Genomic DNA, 22,854 nt, shown 5'->3' with positions numbered 1-22,854 from the left:
ACTAGACTTATACCTGGCACAAAGTAAGCATTAACAAATGTTAACGCTTTTATCTGTTACACATGAGAATATTGCATATAGGTACAGATATTACATATGAATGTAACATGGCTATATTAATGTATATTCATCTTCATGTGTTTAGTTTGGAATCTCAAAGCATATACATTTCTTCCAGGATCTGAAATAATTTGAGCTGAGAAGTATTAAGCTAGCTATGTGTTTGTATTTTTGTAAAGTCTTACTGATAGAAGGCTGTATACCTGTTCTGTCATTATTTTTAACAGTCTAAAAATTAGTTCATTGAATTACCCAGCTCAGCTTTTCTGTTTAAAAAATGATTACTAAACTGTATTTACAATGCCAGTTCAGCAATGTACTGACAAAGTGTGATGCATTAAAAGAAAATTCATCATTAGCATTAAAAATGACCTTTGGGGTTATAGTCACTCATGTTTTTCTTCCAGTGTTTAAAAGTCTTTCTGAGTCAAGTACATAGAATACTTTGCAGATATTGTCTGTGTCTGTGTATGTGTGTGTGTCTGTGTACATCACAGTTCAATTTTAGATAAATCATCTTGTCAAATCACTTTATCTCTGATAATTTCAGTTTCCCATTTATTCTCACCCATTATCTGAGGTTCTTATCAGCTTTCCCTCAGTGATATGATGGCCTTATATATTAAGTTATAAAGTAATTTTCTAAGCTAGAATTGTATAGAGTTATGTACATGTTAGCCTACGTGAAGATAAATTTGAGTGTTTGTGAATGGCCAAATGAGCAGTAAATGGATTGAGAGAAACATTTAGGGCCACTGAAAGCCAAACCACTTTGCAAAGGGGCTGGTGCTAATTTTGGCTTTGGCAAACTGATGCAAAATGGTGAAAACAAATTAAAAAAGGGGTTCTTTAAAAATAATTATAAATAATTAAATTAAATTAAATTAAAAACTGTCCTTTTCTGACCACAAAGGTGAGTAATGTAATGGAAACTAATTCATGCCAGGGGTTCACTCTTGAGGTTTAAGAAGCGTGGCTTTGGAAATCAGATCAGGCTGTGTCATGTCTCCAGGGTGCTTTTTCACATCTCAGTTTTTCTCATGTAAAAAAAAGGAGATACTAATGGCTCTTTATGGAGGATAACAAAGTTGAAAATATTAAAGTATTAAAAATGCCTGGTGAAAGTTATCTTTAAAATACCCTTCCCACTTTCTTAAAACCTTTAGTTTCTTTGGATTAAAATAAAATAATATTGGCTGATTTTTATGCAGAAACTGAAATACGTAGAACTGGATTTTATATACCAGGTATGTATGAGAGCTGAATGCATATGAGTAGTTTAGTATTCTTTTTTCCCCCACTTAAAAGGACATGTTGTAATAATATTCATTATAGGAGATTTGGTTGGTTTTTAGAAATTCATTTGGCTGGTGAATTCTTAAATCTCTCACCTGATTGAGAATGTACTTAGACAAAGAGCCCAGTTGCTAGGGCTTGGGGCATAAGGGCAGAGCTGACTCGTATTTGTTTCATTAAGCTTAGGCAAGCTATCCAATTACTTAATGCAAATAAGAAAAGTTTACACTAAACTCCTACTTCTTTGCTTAAAACTCTAGAGAATTTAAATGAGGGGAGACATGTATTTAAAAGAAGGAAATTTAAATGAAACTTAAATCAGGGGCTTAAGTAGAATAATATTAGACCAGGAGATCTGAAATAATAAGCGGAAAATGCCAATAAATAAAAAAGGGAGTGTATTCTCCAAGACACTTGGTATGTTTAGTTTTATTCTGAGATAATTCTTAAATCTTTGGAAACCCAAGTTAATAATAAAAGACTTACTTTGTCTCATGCCACCTTTTTGCCTAACAGGGTCCTCAGAAGTAAAGCGCTGCCTTCCGTTACCCAGTGGCTATGTTCTTCTTTCCCATGTGGAATGTTTACAAACAGCCTGGCTTTTGATGGAGCATAGCTTCATCATTGGGGCCCAGAAAGTAGGGTCTTCTCATTTGGCTCAAAATAAGAGAAAAATTAGCTGGTAATATGGACATCTACTTGTCACAGATGGCCACTGAGTAGAATAGCTTGATGGAATATAAAAAACAAGGGCACCAGAGAGGACGCTCTGAAAAGAATTGGGGGCTTCTGAGAATACAAGCATTTTCTTTGCAAAGTAATTGTAGTTCATTAAATGATCTAAATGAATCAGTGAAAGAGGAAACTTATTAGAAGAAAATATTGATGTAAATGAATTGTGTGGAAGAGAGAGTTGGAGATGAGGAATAGTATGGTTTAGAACAGTTTAGAAATTTCTAATCTATTGCTCTTACTTCTAAAGTAAAAAGGAAACCTCAGTTAGTAACACTTTATCTGAAACTCTGCCTTCCAAAATAATTTGAAAGAAAGTAAAACTTCCTTCTAAAATTCTCTAAGAAGTTTTTCTAAAATTGCAGAGATTAAGTCTAAGCTTCAAGGACCCTCCCAAGCCTTGCACTAATTTTTATTGATAACTTTGTATGTGTGTAACTGTGTTCTGTGAGAGCTGTCCAGTGACCAAATCTGCCAGCCTTTGGCGTCTGAAACAGCAGCCACGGAAATCTAAAGAAAATCCTTTTTCAGGGCCTCTGGGCCCAAGTGATGTTTCCTGTAAGACACTTTCTTCCTGCCCATGTTGTTCAGTTAATATCCTTTAGATTTCAATTAGATACCAGCTCCCATGTATATAGTTTCATAGCAACCTCAGTTTTTAGAAATAAGCTATTTATCAGAGTTTAAACTTCATGATTGCAGGGACTGTGTGTCTCTTTTGCTGCTCACTGTTTTATTGTCAGTAATCAGAATAGTGTCTGTTGCCAAATAATTATATAGTGAATGAATTTGTGAATCCTGTTTATTCCTTAACTGGTATGCAGTTTTTATCAAGTAGTAGGAAACTCTAAAGATGAGACCAGAAATATATGTGAATATTTCTTGGTGCCCTTGTTTTTATATTTCATCAAGCCTGTTGAGTGAAAATTATGAAATTTGGGGATAATACTTGCTTGTTTCATTTATCCCCTTACCTCCACCTTTCTTAAGAGTTTTTATGGAATAGAGAATAATATATTTAATGTATGATGTTTATAAAACTTTTAACTGCAAGGGACCTTAAGATAATATAGTTCAACCTTCAACTTTTAAAGCTGAGAAAACTGAGGCTTATTAGATTGTACAGCCAAGTTGCTGATAGATAATAAGAATTTGTTCTGGGTCCCACTGCCAGACTTCCTGAAGTTGCAGGTCTGTTTGTAAGGATAAGTAAAAACTGTTAGAATTTATTAAGAGAGGAAAATAATTTTATTTTTAGTCAGTTTTGTGCTACTCCCAATCTCTCTGCTGCCAAAGTCAAGCACAGTTAGGTGTTGATGTTGCATTGTCTCTGAAGCATTGTGGAATATAGAACATCCTTCAATAATGAAACTATTACAACATCCTTCCGTTAAGGGAATTTAGTGTAGTCTGGGGTTATATCACACTTGTGACACCATGTGGTGGGTTCCCTTGTAGGGTTCAGCTTGTCTCTCTAGTTTCTTAAATGTGTGTCTTCAGTTTTCTGCAGCTAGTTTCCAATTTTTTTTTTGTTCATGGTTGGAAATATGCCATTCATTCATTGATACATGCATACATTCAGCAAGTATTTGCTGAGCACTTCCGATGTGGCAGGCACTGTTAAAAGCATCGGAATAAAGCAGGGAACAAGAACAGATTAGTCCTTGCCCTTCTGGAGCTAGTGAGAAAGAAAAGGAGCCTATGAAAGGATAGTGCTGCTAGGTGAATGTCAACTTCTGATTTTAGAAGTTCTTGAAGATAATAAAGCAGAAATTCTTACTAGTGAAAAATTAGGAAAAATAGAAAACAAAGTATATGTGGTCACTGTGTATATAGTGAATTTGGAGATTTTCTTCTTTTCAGAATATTACTGCTTTCTTTGTATTCCTGACCTAATAGTCAGTACTATTATTACTGCTGCTTATCTAACATGCATTGAGTGCTTACTATGTTAAGGGCAATGTGCTAAGCGTTTCATATGTATAGAACCCTATAAGGTATGTATTACACCAATCCTACAAAGTAGGTACTACACTAATGATAACAGAACCCAGGGAAGTTAACCGAAGTACTTAGCTTATAAGTGCTAGAGGCTTGATTTGGATACAGGAATCCAACTCTGAAGTTTGTGCATCTGTACCAAGTATCGCAAGCTGAATTAACATTTATTGTAACATTGAAGGTTTTTTTGCTCGTGCACTTTTGCTTCTTTTTCATTAACTCACCAAAGCTTTATGATTATTTTTAAAGTTGAGCCACTCAACTCCATTTGTAATTAAAATTTATGCCGTATGCATATAAACTAAGAAAGAAAATGTAGTTACTAAATAATACTTTAAAATTTGATACATCAAATGTGGAAGATAGGAGAAAATCTAGTTATATAGAATTCACTTTATGTTCATGAACTAATAAAGTAATTTTTGTAATAGTTCTATGTATGTGTGTAAAGTGCCTACTACAGTGCTAGGTATTTTAGGTGATCCATAAATGTAGCAGTTTTTATTATTTTAGTTTTCACCTGACTTGTAAAATAGGTCATATCTTTTTCTTACAGGTGCTATAGCGGTAAAAAAATGCTTTAAGTGCACAGTTTTGTAATTTGACACAGTAACCTCAGTAGTTATCAGCATAATAACCTTATGTGGATCACTTCATTTTTTATGTTACTGTTCTGTTACTTATCTCCACGATTTCTTTGGGCAAAGTGTGAAGGGTCCCCACCCATAAGATGGCAAACCTCCTGCTTCTCTTCCAAGTCCTCGGTTCCCGCCGGCGCCACCTGAAGCCCAATCACCCCTCGCCCCCCTCCCAATCCCAGCACCTAGCCAATAGCCACCAGCCCCGTAGAAGTAACACCACAATCACCCCATGCCCCTTCCTATATAACCCAGCACCTTTCCCTAATAAAGCAGAATTCTCCAGTGAATTGCTGCTGTGTGTCGCTCCTTTCCTTTCATTGGTGCCGAAACCCGGGAGATGGGACACCCCAACTGGGCCCCGTCTTCCCCCGACACCAGCAGCAGCTTGCCCTCGTCCTCTTTTTCCGGCGCTGGCTCCTCACACTCACCACTCTTCTCTGGCCTTTGGGTAAGTTTTCCCCCGGAGCGGGCCGCTCTTCCCTGAGCTACCGCAGCACCGTTGACCGTGACCGTCCGGCAAGGCCCTGACGCTCGAGGACGAGGAGGGAGCTCTCCCCGCCTCAGGCCTTCACGGCTGCAGCAGACCCTCAGCCCCCTCTTCCAACAGCCATAAACGAGGTGACTCCTTTGCGGATGAGAACGCTCCCTTTTTCCCCCCCTCCTCTTTCCGTTCCTTCCGCTGAAAATTCCTAGTACGAGGTTCCTCGTGACTCCAGCACTCTGCCTTCTTAGAGAAGTCTGGGTGACAACCCACACTTCCTAAGAAACCGACTCATATACGAGTTTCCGCAGACCACCAAGGATCATCAGGGATGCCCTTTGTCTCCTTGCCGTCTGCTCCCAGTCCGAGGATCTCCGTTCGTCTTCCCCTGTTTGTCTCCTTCTCTGTCCTTTAGCCATGAGAGCCTCCTCATCCTTCCCTGAGAGTTCACCTCTTGAATGCCTGCTCAAGTATCTAGCCACCCTCTCCCTGACACCTGATATAAAACCAAAACTTCTCCATAAATACTGCTCCCAAGATTGGCTGACATACCCCCAAGACAATAACAACCAATGCCCCGCAGGGGGAACTCTTGATCCTCACATCACTCATAATCTCTTTAACTACTGCCAGCGCCTGAAAAAATGGAAGGAGATTCCCTATATCGAAGCTTTTCACCTCCTAGCTCAAAATCCCAGCCTCTGCACCACCTGTTCCCCGCCCCAAGTTCTCCTAGCCTGCAAGCCATCTCCCTCCCCTCCACACACTCCCAGTCCCTCTTCAATTACCTTTGACCCAGCCAACGAACCTCCGCCATACAGGCTTCCCCCTTCAGCCCCTCCCCCTCCTACAACCCCTCCGCCCTCTTCCGCCATCACCGCCGCCTCCCCCTCCTCTCCCACAACAGCCCCTCCCCCTTCCTCCACCACCATCTCCTCCCCCACCTCACCCCCCCTGCCGTTCAAGCCTGAGCCTTCCAGCCCCCCTCTAACTAAGTCCCAGGAGCCTCCTCCATCTTTGCCCCCATCACCTGTTTCTCCCCCACAGACTGAGCCAGAAACCTTCAGTCCCCCTCAGACTCGGTCCCGAGGGCCACCCAAAATTATCGCCCCCCTCCGGGAGGTAGCAGGATCCAAAGGCATCGTGCGCGTTCACGTCCCTTTCTCCTTAGGAGATTTAGCCCAACTTGAGAAACGCCTAGGTTCCTTTTCCACTGATCCCATGACATATATCAGGGAGTTTCAGTGGACCCTCCAGTCATACAGCCTCACACATCATGACATTTTCATGCTCCTGGCCAATACCCTCCTTCCTGAAGAGTGCAGACGAGTTTGGGACTTCACCCAAACGCATGCTACCGAAACCCACAGGACTGACCCCACATATACCCCTGGCCCCACCGCTGTCCCCGAACAAGACCCACACTGGGATTATAACACTGCCATGGGTCTCCGCTATCGAGATATTTTCGCCTCCTGCTTAATAGCAGGTCTGAAAATGGCAGCTCATAAAGTAGTCAATTTTCAAAAGCTCCAAGACATAATTCAAAGGAGGGAGGAGACTCCCTCCGAGTTCTTAGACAGACTCACCCAAGCCCTATTACAGTTACCAGCCTGGACCCAGAAACGCCTGACGGGAGACATGTCCTCATGACATACTTCCTGGCTCAAAGCTACCCCGACATTAAAGCTAAACTCAAAAAGTTAGAACAGGGCCCTGCTGCCCCACAGACTGAGATCCTAACAGTGGCCTTTAAAGTCTTCCATAACCGGGAGGAGGAGAAAGAACACCGTAAACAAAAGGCTGATCAGGCCAATTTCCAAATGTTGGCCCAGCTGATAAAACCACAACCTGGGCGCTCTTCTACAAACAACCCCCCCCCAGGAGCTTGTTTCAAGTGCGGACAAGAGGGACGTTGGTCAAGGGCGTACCCCTCCCCCAGATCTCCTACCACCCCATGCCCCAGATGCCACAAAAAGGGCCACTGGGGGTCTGATTGCCCAGCCATCCGAAGGGGAGGCTGGACGAACAACCCCCATCCTAAGCTGCCGTAGTGGGGCTGGCAGAAGAAGATTGACGGGGCCCGGGGGCTTCTCGCCCGACCATTTCCGTCACCAACCAGGAGCCCAGGGTTACCTTAATAGTAGACGGTCGCCCCATCTCCTTCCTCCTAGATACAAGAGCCACCTTCTCAGTCTTGCGGGAATACCGGGGCCCTACCACGCCTGCCATTACTCCTATAGTCGGGGTAGGAGGTAAACAGATTTTCCCATTAAGAACCCCCGCCTTTTATGCACAATCCAGGACAATCCCATACCTTTCTCCCACTCCTTCCTGGTTATGCCCCAGTGTCCCATCCCCTTACTAGGACGGGACATCCTTTCTCTCCTCCATGTTTCCATAACTATATCCACCCCCACAACCCCCAGTACTCCCTTTCTGATGGCCCTCATAGCCGACGACCCCCCTCTACCCAATAAAGCTCCAGTTCCGCCCTCATACATCCTGTAAATCCCAAAGTTTGGGTCATTACAAGCCCCTCCGTGGCTCTATGTACTCCTGCCTCTATCAAATTACGTGACCCCTCTCAGTATATCTGTCAGGCCCAATACCCACTAACCACTTCAGCCCTCATAGGCCTCCAACCCATCATTCAAGATCTTTTAAACAAATATTACCTCAGACCCACTCACTCCCCGCTTAATACCCCCATATTAGCTGTTAAAAAAACCAACGGATCTTTCCGCCTTGTCCAAGACCTTCGCCTCATCAACATGGCCATCATCCCTATCCATCCCTTAGTCCCAAATCCATACACCCTTTTATCTCAGATCCCTGCCTCGGCCTCCCACTTCTCAGTCCTAGATCTCAAGGATGCATTTTTTTCTATCCCTCTGGACCCCTCCTCCCAAGATTTTTTCACCTTCACCTGGACAGACCCATACACAAGACATTCTGAACAACTCACTTGGACAGTTTTGCCACAAGGCTTCCGAGATAGTCCCCATATTTTTGGACAGGTCCTAGCTCAGGACCTCAAACAGTTTCATCATGATCACTCCGAGTCCACCTTATTACAATACGTGGACGATCTTGTACTCTGCAGTCCCTCGCGGGAACAGTCTCAACTTGACACTGTCTCCCTACTTAACCTTCTAGCTTCCAGAGGTTACCGGGTATCCCCCATCAAAGCTCAAATCTCTTCCCCTTCTGTCACTTACCTCGGATTCCTTCTACCTCAACAAAGAAAGTCCATTACCTTAGACAGAAAACGGCTCCTCTCTGACCTGCCTGTTCCCAAAACCAAGACAGAAATCCTTTCCTTTCTAGGCATGGCTGGGTATTTTAGAGCGTGGATCCCTAACTTCTCCCTGTTGGCAAGACCCCTATACGACCTCAGCAAGGGCCCCCCTGAAGAACCATTATCCTCCTCACCCCGACACTCCTTCATTAAGCTCCGTCAAGCCCTTGTGGAAGCCCCAGCTCTCCATCTTCCTGATTTGTCAAAGCCCTTCTCATTATACATTCATGAGAGGTCCAGTCAAGCTCTAGGAGTCCTAGGGCAATATTATGGCCCATCCTTTGCCCCAGTAGCTAATCTTTCCAAGCAATTAGACCCCACGGTTTGGGGATGGGCCCCCTGCCTACGGGCATTAGCAGCTGGACAGCTCTTGCAGAAGGAAGCTCATAAACTGACATTTGGAGTGCCCCTTACCATTCTGTCCCCACATCACCTAAAAGACCTCTTAACCTACAAAAGTTTACAGACTCTCCCTCCCTCCAGACTCCTGATCTTACTGTCCTCTTTCCTCAAAAATCCAGACATTTCTTTCCTTCCCTGCCTGCCCCTGAATCCGGCCACTCTTCTTCCTCTACCTTACTCTCCTCATACTCCCTCGCATGATTCCTGGAAGCCCTTCACAACTTCCTTCCATGTCACTCCACGATCTCCGAAGGAGCCCTCTCACACTCCGACCTCATCTGGTTTACTGATGGGTCCTCCTTTAAACATGAGGGCACCCATTACGCAGGATATGCAGTAGTCTCCCTCGAAGACGTCATCAAGGCACGAGCCCTACCCCCCGGTACAACCAATCAACAGGCCGAACTCATTGCAGCCACCAGAGCTTGCATTCTGGCCCGGGACACATCTCTCACACTGTACACTGACTCCAAATACGTATTCCACATTCTCTTGTCTCACGCAGCAGTATGGAAGGAATGAGGCCTCCTCACCACAAAAGGAAATTCCATCACTAATTCAGCCTTAATTACTAAACTTCTAGAGGCTTCACAACTCCCACACCAACTGGGCATAGTGCACTGCAAATCACATCAAAAGGACGACTCCCCCATTACAAGAGGTAACAATAAAGCTGACAGAGTAGCCCGGTCGATTGCCCTATCAGAAGAAGCACCAGACAGCGATCCGTCTGCCCCTGAGGTTTTAGCCTTATCACAAGACACCCTCTGTTCCCAGGACAGAGAGTCTCTCTTCCACCTCTTACACGATCTGTTCCATCCTAGCCCCCAATCCTTAATCCATTTTTTACAATCCTTTTTTTCTCTCTCTCCTGAAGACAAAACCCTACTTGACCAAATCACCCGCAGGTGCACCATTTGCCAACGCACTAACGCTAATACCCCCCTCAAGGTCCGACCCTTCCTGGCTCATCAAGCAAGGGGTAATGTCCCCACCGCAGATTGGCAAATAGACTTCACTAACATGCCCCCCGTACGGCATACCAGATACCTACTTGTGTTAGTAGATACATTTTCAGGATGGGTCGAGGCTTTCCCCACCACTAACAAACGAGCGTCCGCGGTTGCCTCTATCCTCCTCACCCAGATCTTTCCTAGGTTTGGGATGCCCACTTCCCTCCAATCAGATAACGGCCCTGAGTTCACTGCCCAAATCATTCAGAACCTCTCCAAGTCGCTCTCACTCCGCTGGCATCTACACTGTCCTTATCAACCACAGGCTTCGGGAAAAGTAGAAAGAGCCAATAGGACTCTAAAAGACATCCTGACCAAACTATCTCTAGAACTACACCTTGACTGGGTTCGCTTACTTCCCTTAGCTCTACTCCGCATTTGGGCCCTCCCAAAGATACCTTCCTTCTTGTCACCCTTTGAGATCATGTACAGCCGCCCAATTCTACCCCCAGGGCTCCCTTCCCACAAAGGACCGATTCCTCCCAATATGGCCCTTCCGCTACTCTCTCTCCTCCGCACCGAATTGTGGAAATATCAGGATTGGCTCCTTCCTGATCCATCCACCTCCCAAAATCCTCCCGTCTTACAGCCTGGCCAACTAGTGTTTTATAAGCCGCCAGAGGATCGGCCCTCTCTCACCCCAAAATGGGAAGGACACCCAGTTATTCTCTGCACCCCCTCGGCCGCCAAGCTCTTACTGCCTGATAACTCTGTCACCCCTTGGACTCATATCTTCAGGTTGAAACCAAACACCCAGGACCCACCTTCTCTGGACACTCAAGACCCATCGGTCACAATCCAGAGTCCTTTGGATACAGCCCAAGACGCTGTCTACTCTACCACGCCTCATCCCTCTGATCCCTTGAAACTCCACATCTCCCATTCACCCCCTTTGCCATCCATACCCGAATCATGACTTTTTCCTCCTTTACTGCTCTCTTGCTTTTTTCCTTCATTCCTATTGTCTTCCCCGCCACCCCAGCCTCCTTTGTATGGCGATTCAAAGTCAGACAGACTTACACACAGCATCAAACAAAAGTTACTACCCTCATTGCCACATCAGACTGCCCTCTGAAAGGCTGCTCCGAGCCTTTATACCTCCTTTCCTCCATCCACCGAAGTGTTCACTAGCAGCTACCTTTATTCTCCCTACCTCTGCTTCCTCTATGACCAAAAACAAGCCTATTGCAGGTGATGGCCAGACACCTACGGGGGATGTCCCTACAGGTCTTGCGTCATTCACTACATGGGTAACTCCTGGTACCGACAGTATTACTCCTCCAACCGTTTCATAAAATATCCCAACAGCTCATTCTCCTTATCAATCCCAGATCCCTGGAACTCTCGATGGGCCACCGGAGTCACAGCCTCAGTTTACTATGGGGGGTCCTTGACCCCCCACGGTACCCTTCATATCTCTCAAGAGTATGTTCTCTCTCATTCCCGGATCTCTCAAGTTGCATCAGACATCGGACATTCCGAAAAAGTTATTGTCCAAACTCTTGACGGCGCCTCTTCATCTTCTTACCCCCACTCCTACTCTTGGTTACATCTCATGGAAGACACCACCATCTTTCTCAACCACACCCTCAACACCGCCAATTGTTTCTTGTGCACACCACTACAGCGCCCACTGCTGGCTGCCGTGCCCCTTAATATTTCCAACTACTCCTTCCATGCAGAAGGACAACCCTTCCGTCCCCTGGCAGACATACCCCTATGGGAACCAGAATACGCAGATAATCTCACCATCCACCACTGTGTAGGCCCAACCCCTCCTCCCTCCAGCACACTTCACTGTCTCTCTATCTACACCCCTACCTCTGGCTCTAAGACTTTTACGCAACCAGGTCACTTCTTTTGGTGTAATGGCAGTCTTTTCAACTCACTGCCTCCCAACTCCAATATATATATATACCTGCATTCTCGTCACCCAATCCCACAGCTTACACTTTACAGCATGGCAGAATTCCTTGAGCTCCAACCTCCCTTGCCCTCACGCACAAAAAGGGCTGCTTTCCTTCCCATCATGGTCAGTATCTCTTTGACCACCTCAGCCATTGGGGCAGGGTTTTCGGGAGGAGCTGTGGGTCACTCTCTATGGGCAATTAGAGATCTCAACGCCAAACTTGAGGGAGCCCTGACATCCACTGCCGATTCCCTGGCCTCTCTCCAAAGACAGGTCACCCTTCAAAACCGCCGGGCCTTAGATTTGCTCACAGCTGAGAAAGGCGGCACCTGTGTCTTCCTTCGAGAAGAGTGCTGCTGTTACATCAACGAATCCGGCATTGTAGAAACTGACATTACCAAACTCACTGACCTTGCCTCCAGCCTCCACTCTGCTTCCAATTCCAACCCATTCTCTTCAATACTAACAAACCCCTTCCTCACCTGGCTGTGGCCCATTGCAGGCCCTATAATAATCATTCTTTTCGCCTGTCTCTTCTTGCCTTGTATAGTAAAGTTTATCAAATCCCAAGTTGGTAAAATCTCTAATCAAATTTTCAACCAGCTTTTACTCAGGAACTACCAGCTTTTAGCCACAGAAGATCCCTCACCCTCATGTAACCTCCCCACCACACGCTGAGATGGACCCCTCTCTCCGCTGGAAACTGTTCCTGGAAACAATGGCCGCAGATGCCTGGCTTCTGGCACCCGTATCCTCTTGGAACCATTAGAATCAACAAGTCCTCAACCTATGGTTACAGGGAACCTTCATTGATTTCCAACCTGAAGAAGTCCACATCTACTCGTCCTTACTGTGGGGAGTCCTATCAACCCTTTCCTCCCAGTCCTCAAGCCCTCACTCCCTTCTCCACCCCTGCTCAGCAGGAAGCAGTCAGAGAGAAAGCAACGTCCACAACCTCATAGAGGAGAAAGGGGGGAATGAAGGGCCCCCACCCATAAGATGGCGAACCTCCTGCTTCTCTTCCGGGTCCTCGGTTCCCGCTGGTGCCACCTGAAGCCCAATCACCTCTCCCCCCTCCCACTCCCAGCACCTAGCCAATAGCCACCAGCCCCGTAGAAGTAACACCACAATCACCCCATGCCCCTTCCTATATAACCCAGCACCTTTCCCTAATAAAGCGGAATTCTCCGGTGAATTGCTGCGGTGTGTCGCTCCTTTCCTTTCGAAGTGTATGTTGGTAATTGAGAGCTGTGGCTCTCAAGCCTTATTATGCACCTGAATCACCTGGATGGCTTATGAAAAGGCAGTTTGCTGGGCACCACCCGAGTTCCAGGTGACAGGGGTGCTGCCTGAGCATTGTTGTTTCTAGTAAAGGTGCCAGGGGTGTCCCTGCTGCTGGCTTGTGCACCGTACTGGTAGATCTGCTGCTCTTTGGAAGTGATGTTACTTCTAATTATGGGTGTTTTCCTGTAATTTGTATGTCCACTGAATTAGTATATGGATATCATTGATGTTGCTGAATTTATTATGAAATAATGTTGAGAAACTTGGTTTGTATAAAGCGTAATGGTGCTTATTGCTTAGGGATGTTTCCTAGAGGTTCCTTCTGCATTAGAGCTTTTCAAAGTGCAGGATTTGTTTCTATTACTCATTTTTATTGAACACACAAAAACAGACAGGTTTAATTTTTAGGAATATATTTTACAAAGCGATTTCTGATTATGTTTTTGATTATAATCAAAGTTTGGTTATAATTGATTTCTGAGAATTTCATAGTATCTGGATGATGTGGCACCCTCAAAGTAACATTTTTTCTTTAGTTCTTTTCAAGGGTCTTTAAAAAATTTGATCGACCAGTATTGAGTTCAATTTGGTGCTCATCACTCTCACTTACAAAGTAGATTTCATTGATAATTTCCCTTATACCAACATAACAATTTTACCTTTGCTTTTTAAAGCATCGCTTGTACCTTTGGAGATATGATGGTATATAGGGGTTATTCTCTTGAAGAAGAAAAGGCAATCAGAAAATCTTTGTCCATGAAATTAGACTGAAATGATCTCTCATTCAGTGATTACTGAATACCTGTATGTGCCAGGCACTATGGTGAAAATTGGTGCCATTTATCCTTTTCACGTATAATGAAGGCTTGCAGTGGATTGTAACTTAATATGATCTAATTGTGCAATGATGTTACTGATAAACCTAATACAATTGGATGCTACATTAATGGAATTAGTATTGTGTGCAGATCTTGGGAGGCGAAGTTCTGTCTTATTTTGCTAGACCAGTCTGCAGTGTTACATTGAGTGTGGAGCTAAGGAACAAATTGAATTCATTCTGAAAGGGAGGAGCCCTGCTGTGGAAAGGTCTGGCCACTTTTGCATATGAGGGTTGTTGGAAAATAGGAGTACTGACTGGAAGAGAAGGTATCTCAACGGTGTTTAGTTCCCTGCTGTGACATAAGCTCCATGAGGACAGGGACCCAGCCTTCTTGTTCAGCACTGTGTTGTCAATGCCTTGCACAGTGCCTGGTGTGTATTCAGTAAACAGTTGAGTTGAGTCAATTTTGAAGGGAAGATGATGATTACCCTCAAATATTTGTCTTGAAGATGGCTTGTTAATTAGGTTTATTGCTTAAATTTCCAGAGGACAGGTAGTGGCTCCAGGAATGGAATTTTTAGGTGGGCAGATTTCAATTTTACATAAGAACTTTGTAAAGCTAGTTTGGCAGTCAAATCAATAAACTTCTTCATGTATTTGAATTCTGTTATTTTAGATGCTTGGGTAAGAGGCTGAATGGGGATGTACTGGAAAATACAGCTTTTGATAAATTACAGACCAAGATGATTTCGGCTGTTCCTCCTTTTATTTGAGTATTTATTAAAAATATAATGTCAACCAATAGACTCTTTCTAAGTTGGACCTCTGATATCTCTTCAGACTAAAGCAAGGCAAAGACCTGGAGCAAGAGAGGGCTTTTGCCAATGAGCAGTTAACCAGAGCTATCCTTCGAGAGAGGATATCCAGTGAAGAGGAGCGCGCAAAGGCCAAGCACCTGGTGAGTAGCAGAGACCCCGTGACATGTCTACAGGGAGATCTCTGATGTTTGGGAAGAACTAAGTACCCCTTGCCAACTTTAATGTTGCTGAAATTCAAGCTCTCTTTGCTTAGATTTTCTTGATTTGTAACTTTTACAAGGAATTGACAATTTGCTGAGATTAGCCACGGAGGGCTTTTTAAGGCAGGTAACTTAAAAATTGTTAAAGTGGAGATCCACACAGAGACATGGGCAAATACATCTTGCCTAAGGGGATATTGCTTATGTCCACCCCACTCCCCAAACCCATAATGCTTTCCCCTCCCAAGGATTTTATTGTATCTGAAATCTCTGGGACAAGCAGCCTAACTTGTTTCCTTCCCTGCTGGCAGTCACCGGATGTTAGTCTGGGAAGTGTCCAGCACAGGTGAGTAAATTTGATTAATCACTTTCTGGGCTTTCAAAAGGGGAAAAATACTGAACAAGGGCTTTGATGAACCACCTTTTTTAAGAAAAGAAAGAATTTTCAAAAAGAAAATGTTTAAAAAATTTAAAAGGAAAGATTACATAAACTTGTTTAAAAATGGTTATGACTGGAAAGAAGAACCTTGAAAAGGCACCTATGAATCTGTCATTCTCACATAACCATGGTACACACTGGGGTATGTTCACCTAGGTCTATTTTATTCCTACACCTATTACAGTTTTTATTCCAGAGTCTATTACATATTTAGGAATCTGGATTATGCTGGATATAGCGTGTAGCATCATGAACATTTTCTTATGTCAGTGAATGTTCTTCTGAAATGCCATTTTTAGTAGCTGAATAACATTTGGTCTTTTGTATGCAACATAACATCAATTGATTTCCCCTTGTTATATTCAAATGGGGTCTTGACTGCTTACCTCCCACTTCAGCCTTCCTAGAAACCCACATATACCTTCTCAGAACTGTGAGTGCTCACTGGAGTCGGGAGCTCAGTGGAGAGGTTACAGTGAGACTGTGTGGTGGAGAACACTGAGTGCAAGCCTGTGGGAGATGTCCCTAATTAAGCAGGAATAGTTAAAAATGGATTAGGGGGCATGGAGCAAAGATGGTGGCATGAGTAGAGCCCTGGAAATCTCCTCCCAAAACCATATATATTTTTGAAAATACAACAAATACAACTCTTCCTAAAAGAGAGACCAGAAGACACAGGACAACAGCCAGACCACATCCACACCTGCAAGAACCCAGCGCATCGCGAAGGGGGTAAGATACAAGCCACGGCCCTGTGGGACCCAAGCGCCCCATACCCCAGCTCCTGGCGGGAGGAGAGGAGTTGGAACGGGAGGGAGAGAGAGCCCAGGACTGCTGAACACCCAGCCCCAGCCATCCAGACCAGAGCGCAGACACAGTGCATGTGCGGGGCCCTGGATACTAGGGAAACAGGGCAGCAAGACCTGTGAGCAGGTCCCCGCAGCTAGCACCCCCGGGACAAAGAAAAGCGAGTGCTTTTTGAAAGTCTTAAAGGGACGGGGACCTCACAGCTAGATGGAAGCTTTCAGGGACACTTAGCCCAGCTGCTGGGAATCCCGGGGATCTCTGGGCACTCTAACCGCCTGGGCAGCAGGGCAGCTCGGAGGCCCCTCACGGAGATAAACAGCCTCCCGGCCGTCTCTGCTCCAACACGGCTCCGCCATATCGGATCAGCAGCCTGAGGCAGGCCGTGTGCACCACAACTGCAGAGCTAAACTCCATAGTGGCCGGGCAAGAATCAGAAGCCTCGTCTGCGCGCAGCTGCCCAGCATAAGCCGCTAGAGGTCACTGTTCTCCCAGGAGAAGAAGGCCACAAACCAACAAGAAGGGACATTCTCCCAGCCATCACTTGCGCCAGCTCCGCAAACTATTTCCATCGCCATGAAAAGGTAGAATTTGAGGCCGACCAAGATCACAGAGTCAACCCCTGAGAAGGAGATAGCCCTAATCAGTCTTCCTGAAAAAGAATTCAAAATAAAAATCATAAACATGCTGACGGAGCTGCAGAGAAATATACAAGAGCTAAGGGATGATGTCCGGAGGGAGATTACAGAAGTGAAACAAACTCTGGAAGGATTTATAAGCAGAATGGATAAGATGCAAGAGGCCACTGATGGAATAGAAACCAGAGAACAGGAACGCATAGAAGCTGACATAGAGAGAGATAAAAGGATCTCAAGGAATGAAACAATATTAAGAGAACTGTGTCACCAATCCAAAAGGAACAATATCCGCATTATAGGGGTACCAGAAGAAGAAGAGAGAGAAAAAGGGATAGAAAGTGTCTTTGAAGAAATAATTGCTGAAAACTTCCCCAAACTGGGGGAGGAAATAGTTGCTCAGACTACAGAAGCACACAGAACTCCCAAGAGACGGGACTCAAAGAGGACAACACCAAGACAAATAATAATTAAAATGGCAAAGATCAAGGACAAGGACAGAGTATTAAAGGCAGTCAGAGGGAGAAAAAAGGTGATCTACAAAGGAAAACCCATCAGGCTATCATCAGACTTCTCAACAGAAACCTTACAGGCCAGAAGAGAATGGCATGATATATTTAATGCAATGAAACAGAAGGACCTTGAACCAAGGATACTGTATCCAGCATGGTTATCATTTAAATATGAAGGAGGGATTAAATAATTCCCAGACAAGCAAAAGTTGAGGGAATTTGCCTCCCAAAAACCACCTCTGCAGGATATTTTAGAGGGACTGCTCTAGATGGGAGCACTCCTAAAAAGAGCACACAACAAAACACCCAACATATGAAGAATGGAGAGGGAGGAATAAGAAAGGAAAGAAATAATCATCAGACTGTGTTTATAATAACTCAATAAGCGAGTTAAGATAGACAGTAAGGTAGTAAACAAGCTAACCTTGAACTTTTGGTAACCACAAATCTAAAGCCTGCAATGGCAATAAGTACATATCTTTCAATAATCACCCTAAATGTAAATGGACTGAATGCACCAATCAAAAGACACAGAGTAATAGAATGGATAAAAAAGCAAGACCCATCTATATGCTGCTTACAAGAGATTCACCTCAAACCCAAAGACATACACAGATTAAAAGTCAAAGGATGGAAAAAGATATTTCATGCAAACAACAAGGAGAAAAAAGCAGGTGTTGCAATACTAGTATCAGACAAAATAGACTTCAAAACAAAGAAAGTAACAAGAGATAAAGAAGGACACTACATAATGATAAAGGGCTCAGTCCAACAAGAGGATTTCACCATTATAAATATATATGCACCCAATAAGGAGCACCAATATATGTGAAACAAATAGTAACAGAATTAAAGGAGGAAATAGAATGCAATGCATTCATTTTGGGAGACGTTAATATACTGCTCACTCCAAAGGACAGATCCACCAGACAGAAAATAAATAAGGACACAGAGGCACTGAACAACGCACTAGAACAGATGGAACTAATAGACATCTATAGAACTCAACATCCAAAAGCAACAGGATATACATTCTTCTCAAGTGCACACGGAACATTCTCCAGAATAGACCACATACTAGGCCACAAAAAGAGCCTCAGTAAATTCCAAAATATTGAAATCCTACCAACCAACTTTTCAGACCACAAAGGTATAAAACTAGAAATAAATTCTACAAAGAAAGCAAAAAGGCTCACAAACACATGGAGGCTTAACAACGTGCTCCTAAATAATCAATGGGTCAATGACCAAATTAAAATGGAGATCCAGCAATATACGGAAACAAATGACAACAACAACACAAAGAACCAACTTCTGTGGGACACAGCAAAAGCAGTCTTAAGAGGAAAGTATATAGCAATCCAGGCATGTTTAAAGAAGGAAGAACAATCCCAAATGAATAGTCTAATGTCACAATTATCAAAATTGGAAAAAGAAGAACAAATGAGGCCTAAGGTCAGCAGATGGAGGGACATAATAAAAATCAGAGAAGAAATAAATAAAATTGAGAAGAATAAAACAATAGCAAAAATCAATGAAACGAAGAGCTGGTTCTTCGAGAAAATAAACAAAATAGGTAAGCCTCTAGCCAGACTTCTTAAGAGAAAAAGAGAGTCAACACACATCAACAGAATCAGAAACGAGAAAGGAAAAATCACGACAGACCCCACAGAAATACAAAGAATTATTAGAGAATACTATGAAAACCTACATGCTAACAAGCTGGAAAACCTAGGAGAAATGGACAACTTCCTAGAAAAATACAACCTTCCAAGACTGACCCAGAAAGAAACAGAAAATCTAAACAGACCAATTACCAGCAACGAAATTGAAGTGGTAATCAAAAAACTACCAAAGAAGAAAACTCCCGGGCCAGATGGATTTACCTCAGAATTTTATCAGACATACAGAGAAGACATAATACCTATTCTCCTTAAAGTTTTCCAAAAAATAGAAGAGGAGGGAATACTCCCAAACTCATTCTATGAAGCCAACATCACCCTAATACCAAAACCAGGCAAAGACCCCACCAAAAAAGAAAACTACAGACCAATATCCCTGATGAACATAGATGCAAAAATACTCAACAAAATATAAACAAACCGAATTCAAAAATACATCAAAAGGATCATACACCATGACCAAGTGGGATTCATCCCAGGGATGCAAGGATGATACAACATTCGAAAATCCATCAACATCATCCACCACATCAACTAAAAGAAGGACAAAAACCACATGATCATCTCCATAGATGCTGAAAAAGCATTCGACAAAATTCAACATCCATTCATGATAAAAACTCTCAACAAAATGGGTATAGAGGGCACGTACCTCAACATAATAAAGGCTATATATGATAAACCCACAGCTAACATCATACTGAACAGCGAGAAGCTGAAAGCTTTTCCTCTGAGATCAGGAACAAGACAGGGATGCCCACTCTCCCCACTGTTATTCAACATAATACTGGAGGTCCTAGCCACGGCAATTAGACAAAACAAAGAAATACAAGGAATCCAGATTGGTATAGAAGAAGTTAAACTGTCACTATTTGCAGATGACATGATATTGTACATAAAAACCCCTATAGACTCCACTCCAAAACTATTAGAACTAATATCGGATTTCAGCAACGTTGCAGGATACAAAATTAACACACAGAAATCTGTGGCTTTCCTATACACTAACAATGAACTAATAGAAAGAGAAATCAGGAAAACAATTCCATTCACAATAGCATCAAAAAGAATAAAGTACCTAGGAATAAACCTAACCAAGGAAGTGAAAGACCTATACCCTGAAAACTATTAGACACTCTTAAGAGAAATTAAAGAGATCACTAACAAATGGAAACTCATCCCATGCTCCTGGCTAGGAAGAATTAATATCATCAAAATGGCCATCCTGCCCAAAGCAATCTACAGATTTGATGCAATCCCTATGAAATTACCTATAGCATTCTTCAATGAACTGGAACAAATAGTTCAAAAATTTATATGGAACCACCAAAGACGCCGAATAGCCAAAGCAATCCTGAGAAGGAAGAATAAAGTCAGGGGTATCTCACTCCCCAACTTCAAGCTCTACTACAAAGCCACAGTAATCAAGACAATTTGGTACTGGCACAAGAACAGACCCACAGACCAGTGGAACAGAATAGAGACTCCAGACATTAACCCAAAGAATTAATATATGATAAAGGAGCCATGGACATACAATGGGGAAATGACAGTCTCTTCAACAGATGGTGCTGGCAAAACTGGACAGCTACATGTAAGAATGAAACTGGATCACTGTCTAACCGCATACACAAAAGTAAACTCCAAATGGATCAAAGACCTGAATGTAAGTCATGAAACTATAAAACTCTTAGAAATAAACATAGGCAAAAATCTCATGGACATAAACATGAGTGACTTCTTCATGAACATATGTCCCCGGGCAAGGGAAACGAAGGCAAAAATGAACAAGTGGGACTATATCAAGCTAAAAAGCTTCCGTACAGTAAAGGACACCATCAATAGAACAAAAAGGTATCCTACAGTATGGGAGAGTATATTCATAAATTACAGATCCGTTAAAGGGTTGACATCCAAAATATATAAAGAACTCACACACCTCAACAAACAAAAAGCAAAGAATCCAATTAAAAAATGGGCAGAGGAGCTGAATAGACAGATCTCTAAAGAAGAAATCCAGATGCCCAACAGACACATGAAAAGATGCTCCACATCGCTTGTCATCAGAGAAATGCAAATTAAAACCACAATGAGATATCACCTCACACCAGTAAGGATCACCACCATCCAAAAGACAAACAACAATAAATGTTGGTGAGGTTGTGGAGAAAGGGGAACCCTCCTACACTGCTGGTGAGAATGTAAATTAGTTCAACCATTGTGGAAAGCCGTATGGAGGTTCCTCAAAATGCTCAAAATAGAAACACCATTTCTCCCAGGAATTCCACTTCTGGGAATTTACCCTAAGAATGCAGCACTCCAGTTTGAAAAAGACAGGTGCACCCCTATGTTTATCGCAACACTATTTACAATAGCCAAGAAACTGAAGCAACCTAAATGTCCATCAGTAGATGAATGGATAAAGAAGATGTGGTACATATGCACAATGGAATATTACTCAGCTATAAGAGAAAAAAACAAATCCCAGCATTCGCAACAACATAGATGGAGCTTGAGGGTATTATGCTCAGTGAAGTAAGCCAGGCAGAGAAAGACAAGTAGCAAATGATTTCGCTCATATATGGACTATTAGAACAAAGGATAACTGAAGGAACAAAACAACAGCAGAATCACAGAACCCAAGAATGGACAAATAGTTACCAAAGGGAACGGGACTGGGGAGGATGGGTGGTAAGGGAGGGATAAGGGTGGGGAAAAAGGAAGAGGGCCTTAATGATTAGCATGTATAATGTGGGGGTGGGGCATAGCGAGGGCTGTGCAACACAGAGAAGACATGCAGTGATTTTACAGCATCTTACTATGCAGATGGACAGTGACTGTGAAGGGGTATGTAGGGAGGACTTGGCGAAGGGGGGAGCCTAGTAAACGTAATGTTCTTCGGGTAATTGTAGGTTAGTGATACCAAAATTTAAGAATTAAAGAAGAAATGGATTAGGACACAGTCAGTTTATGATCTCGCTTCTTTCCCCCTTGGGCCTTCCTTTGAGAGGCTAACCTGTGACCACATGCCAGTAGAGAAAATCAAAAGAAGCCAGTGTGTGACAAATCCATTTTTTCAGTGACTAATCCAGGACCCAGACTGAATGGGTAGACAGTAAAGCCAGACCCAGGTGATGGACTAAGAAAGAAATGACAAGGGGTTGGCGCCATCATGAGGGCACACACATTGAGTGGAACCGAGGCCAAGAGATGGGGAGGAAAGCCATATTTTGTGAAAGGGGGTAATTTCAGAATTAAATACACTACGTGTTGAGTATTTCAGTCATTGGTGACACCTGCTATACTTCTAAGCTTCATGGTTTTTTGAGGAAGTTGAAAACATTCCAGGCCATTGTGTGAAGACTCATTTACTCTAATGTTACAGCATCACAGCTGAAGCAGGATGGGATAGAGGGTTAATAGTATTGTTTTTGAGGAAGGTGGGAAGCAAGCTTCTTAGTTGCTAGTGGGTAGAAGAATCTGTGGCTGGCATTTTTCTTCAGGCCCCAGCTTGCACTCTTTCTTCCTTGAAGAACTCTTCTCTGTTTCTCTTTGCCTGAATTTGGACATACTATCTTGTTCTAAGTTTGGGGAGACAAGGAAGATGGGGTTTTCAAAAAATAAGTGTGATTACACATACATACATGCACATGACAAGGCATAAAAAAGGAGAATTTCCATTAAAAAATGTGGAAGTATGAGAAAATTTCTTATCTAATAGTAACTAAAATATTGTGTAATGTAGTTTGGTTCAAATAGCAATCTTCAGCCCATTTTTGTCTTTGCGCCCTATAAATCTTGTTTGTTGTCTCTCTATATTTTTT

The 22,854-nt window shown here is 43.2% G+C and overlaps 1 protein-coding gene across 2 annotated transcripts in view; it reads left to right on the top strand.

Annotated features, from left to right (window-relative positions):
* Positions 1-22,854, top strand: part of CHCHD3 (coiled-coil-helix-coiled-coil-helix domain containing 3) — a 278,762-nt gene that overhangs the window by 87,271 nt on the left and 168,637 nt on the right. For both annotated transcript variants that reach the window (XM_057504774.1, XM_036905587.2), the window contains exon 4: positions 14,781-14,898. In XM_057504774.1, coding sequence (XP_057360757.1) covers positions 14,781-14,898 — 118 coding nt within the window. The remainder of the gene's footprint in view (positions 1-14,780; positions 14,899-22,854) is intronic.

Source organism: Manis pentadactyla, chromosome 7, assembly GCF_030020395.1.
Source record: "Manis pentadactyla isolate mManPen7 chromosome 7, mManPen7.hap1, whole genome shotgun sequence".
In the NCBI taxonomy this organism is placed as follows: Eukaryota; Metazoa; Chordata; class Mammalia; order Pholidota; family Manidae; genus Manis; species Manis pentadactyla.
Note: the sequence above shows the minus strand (reverse complement) of the source record. Positions and strands in the feature narration are given on the sequence as shown.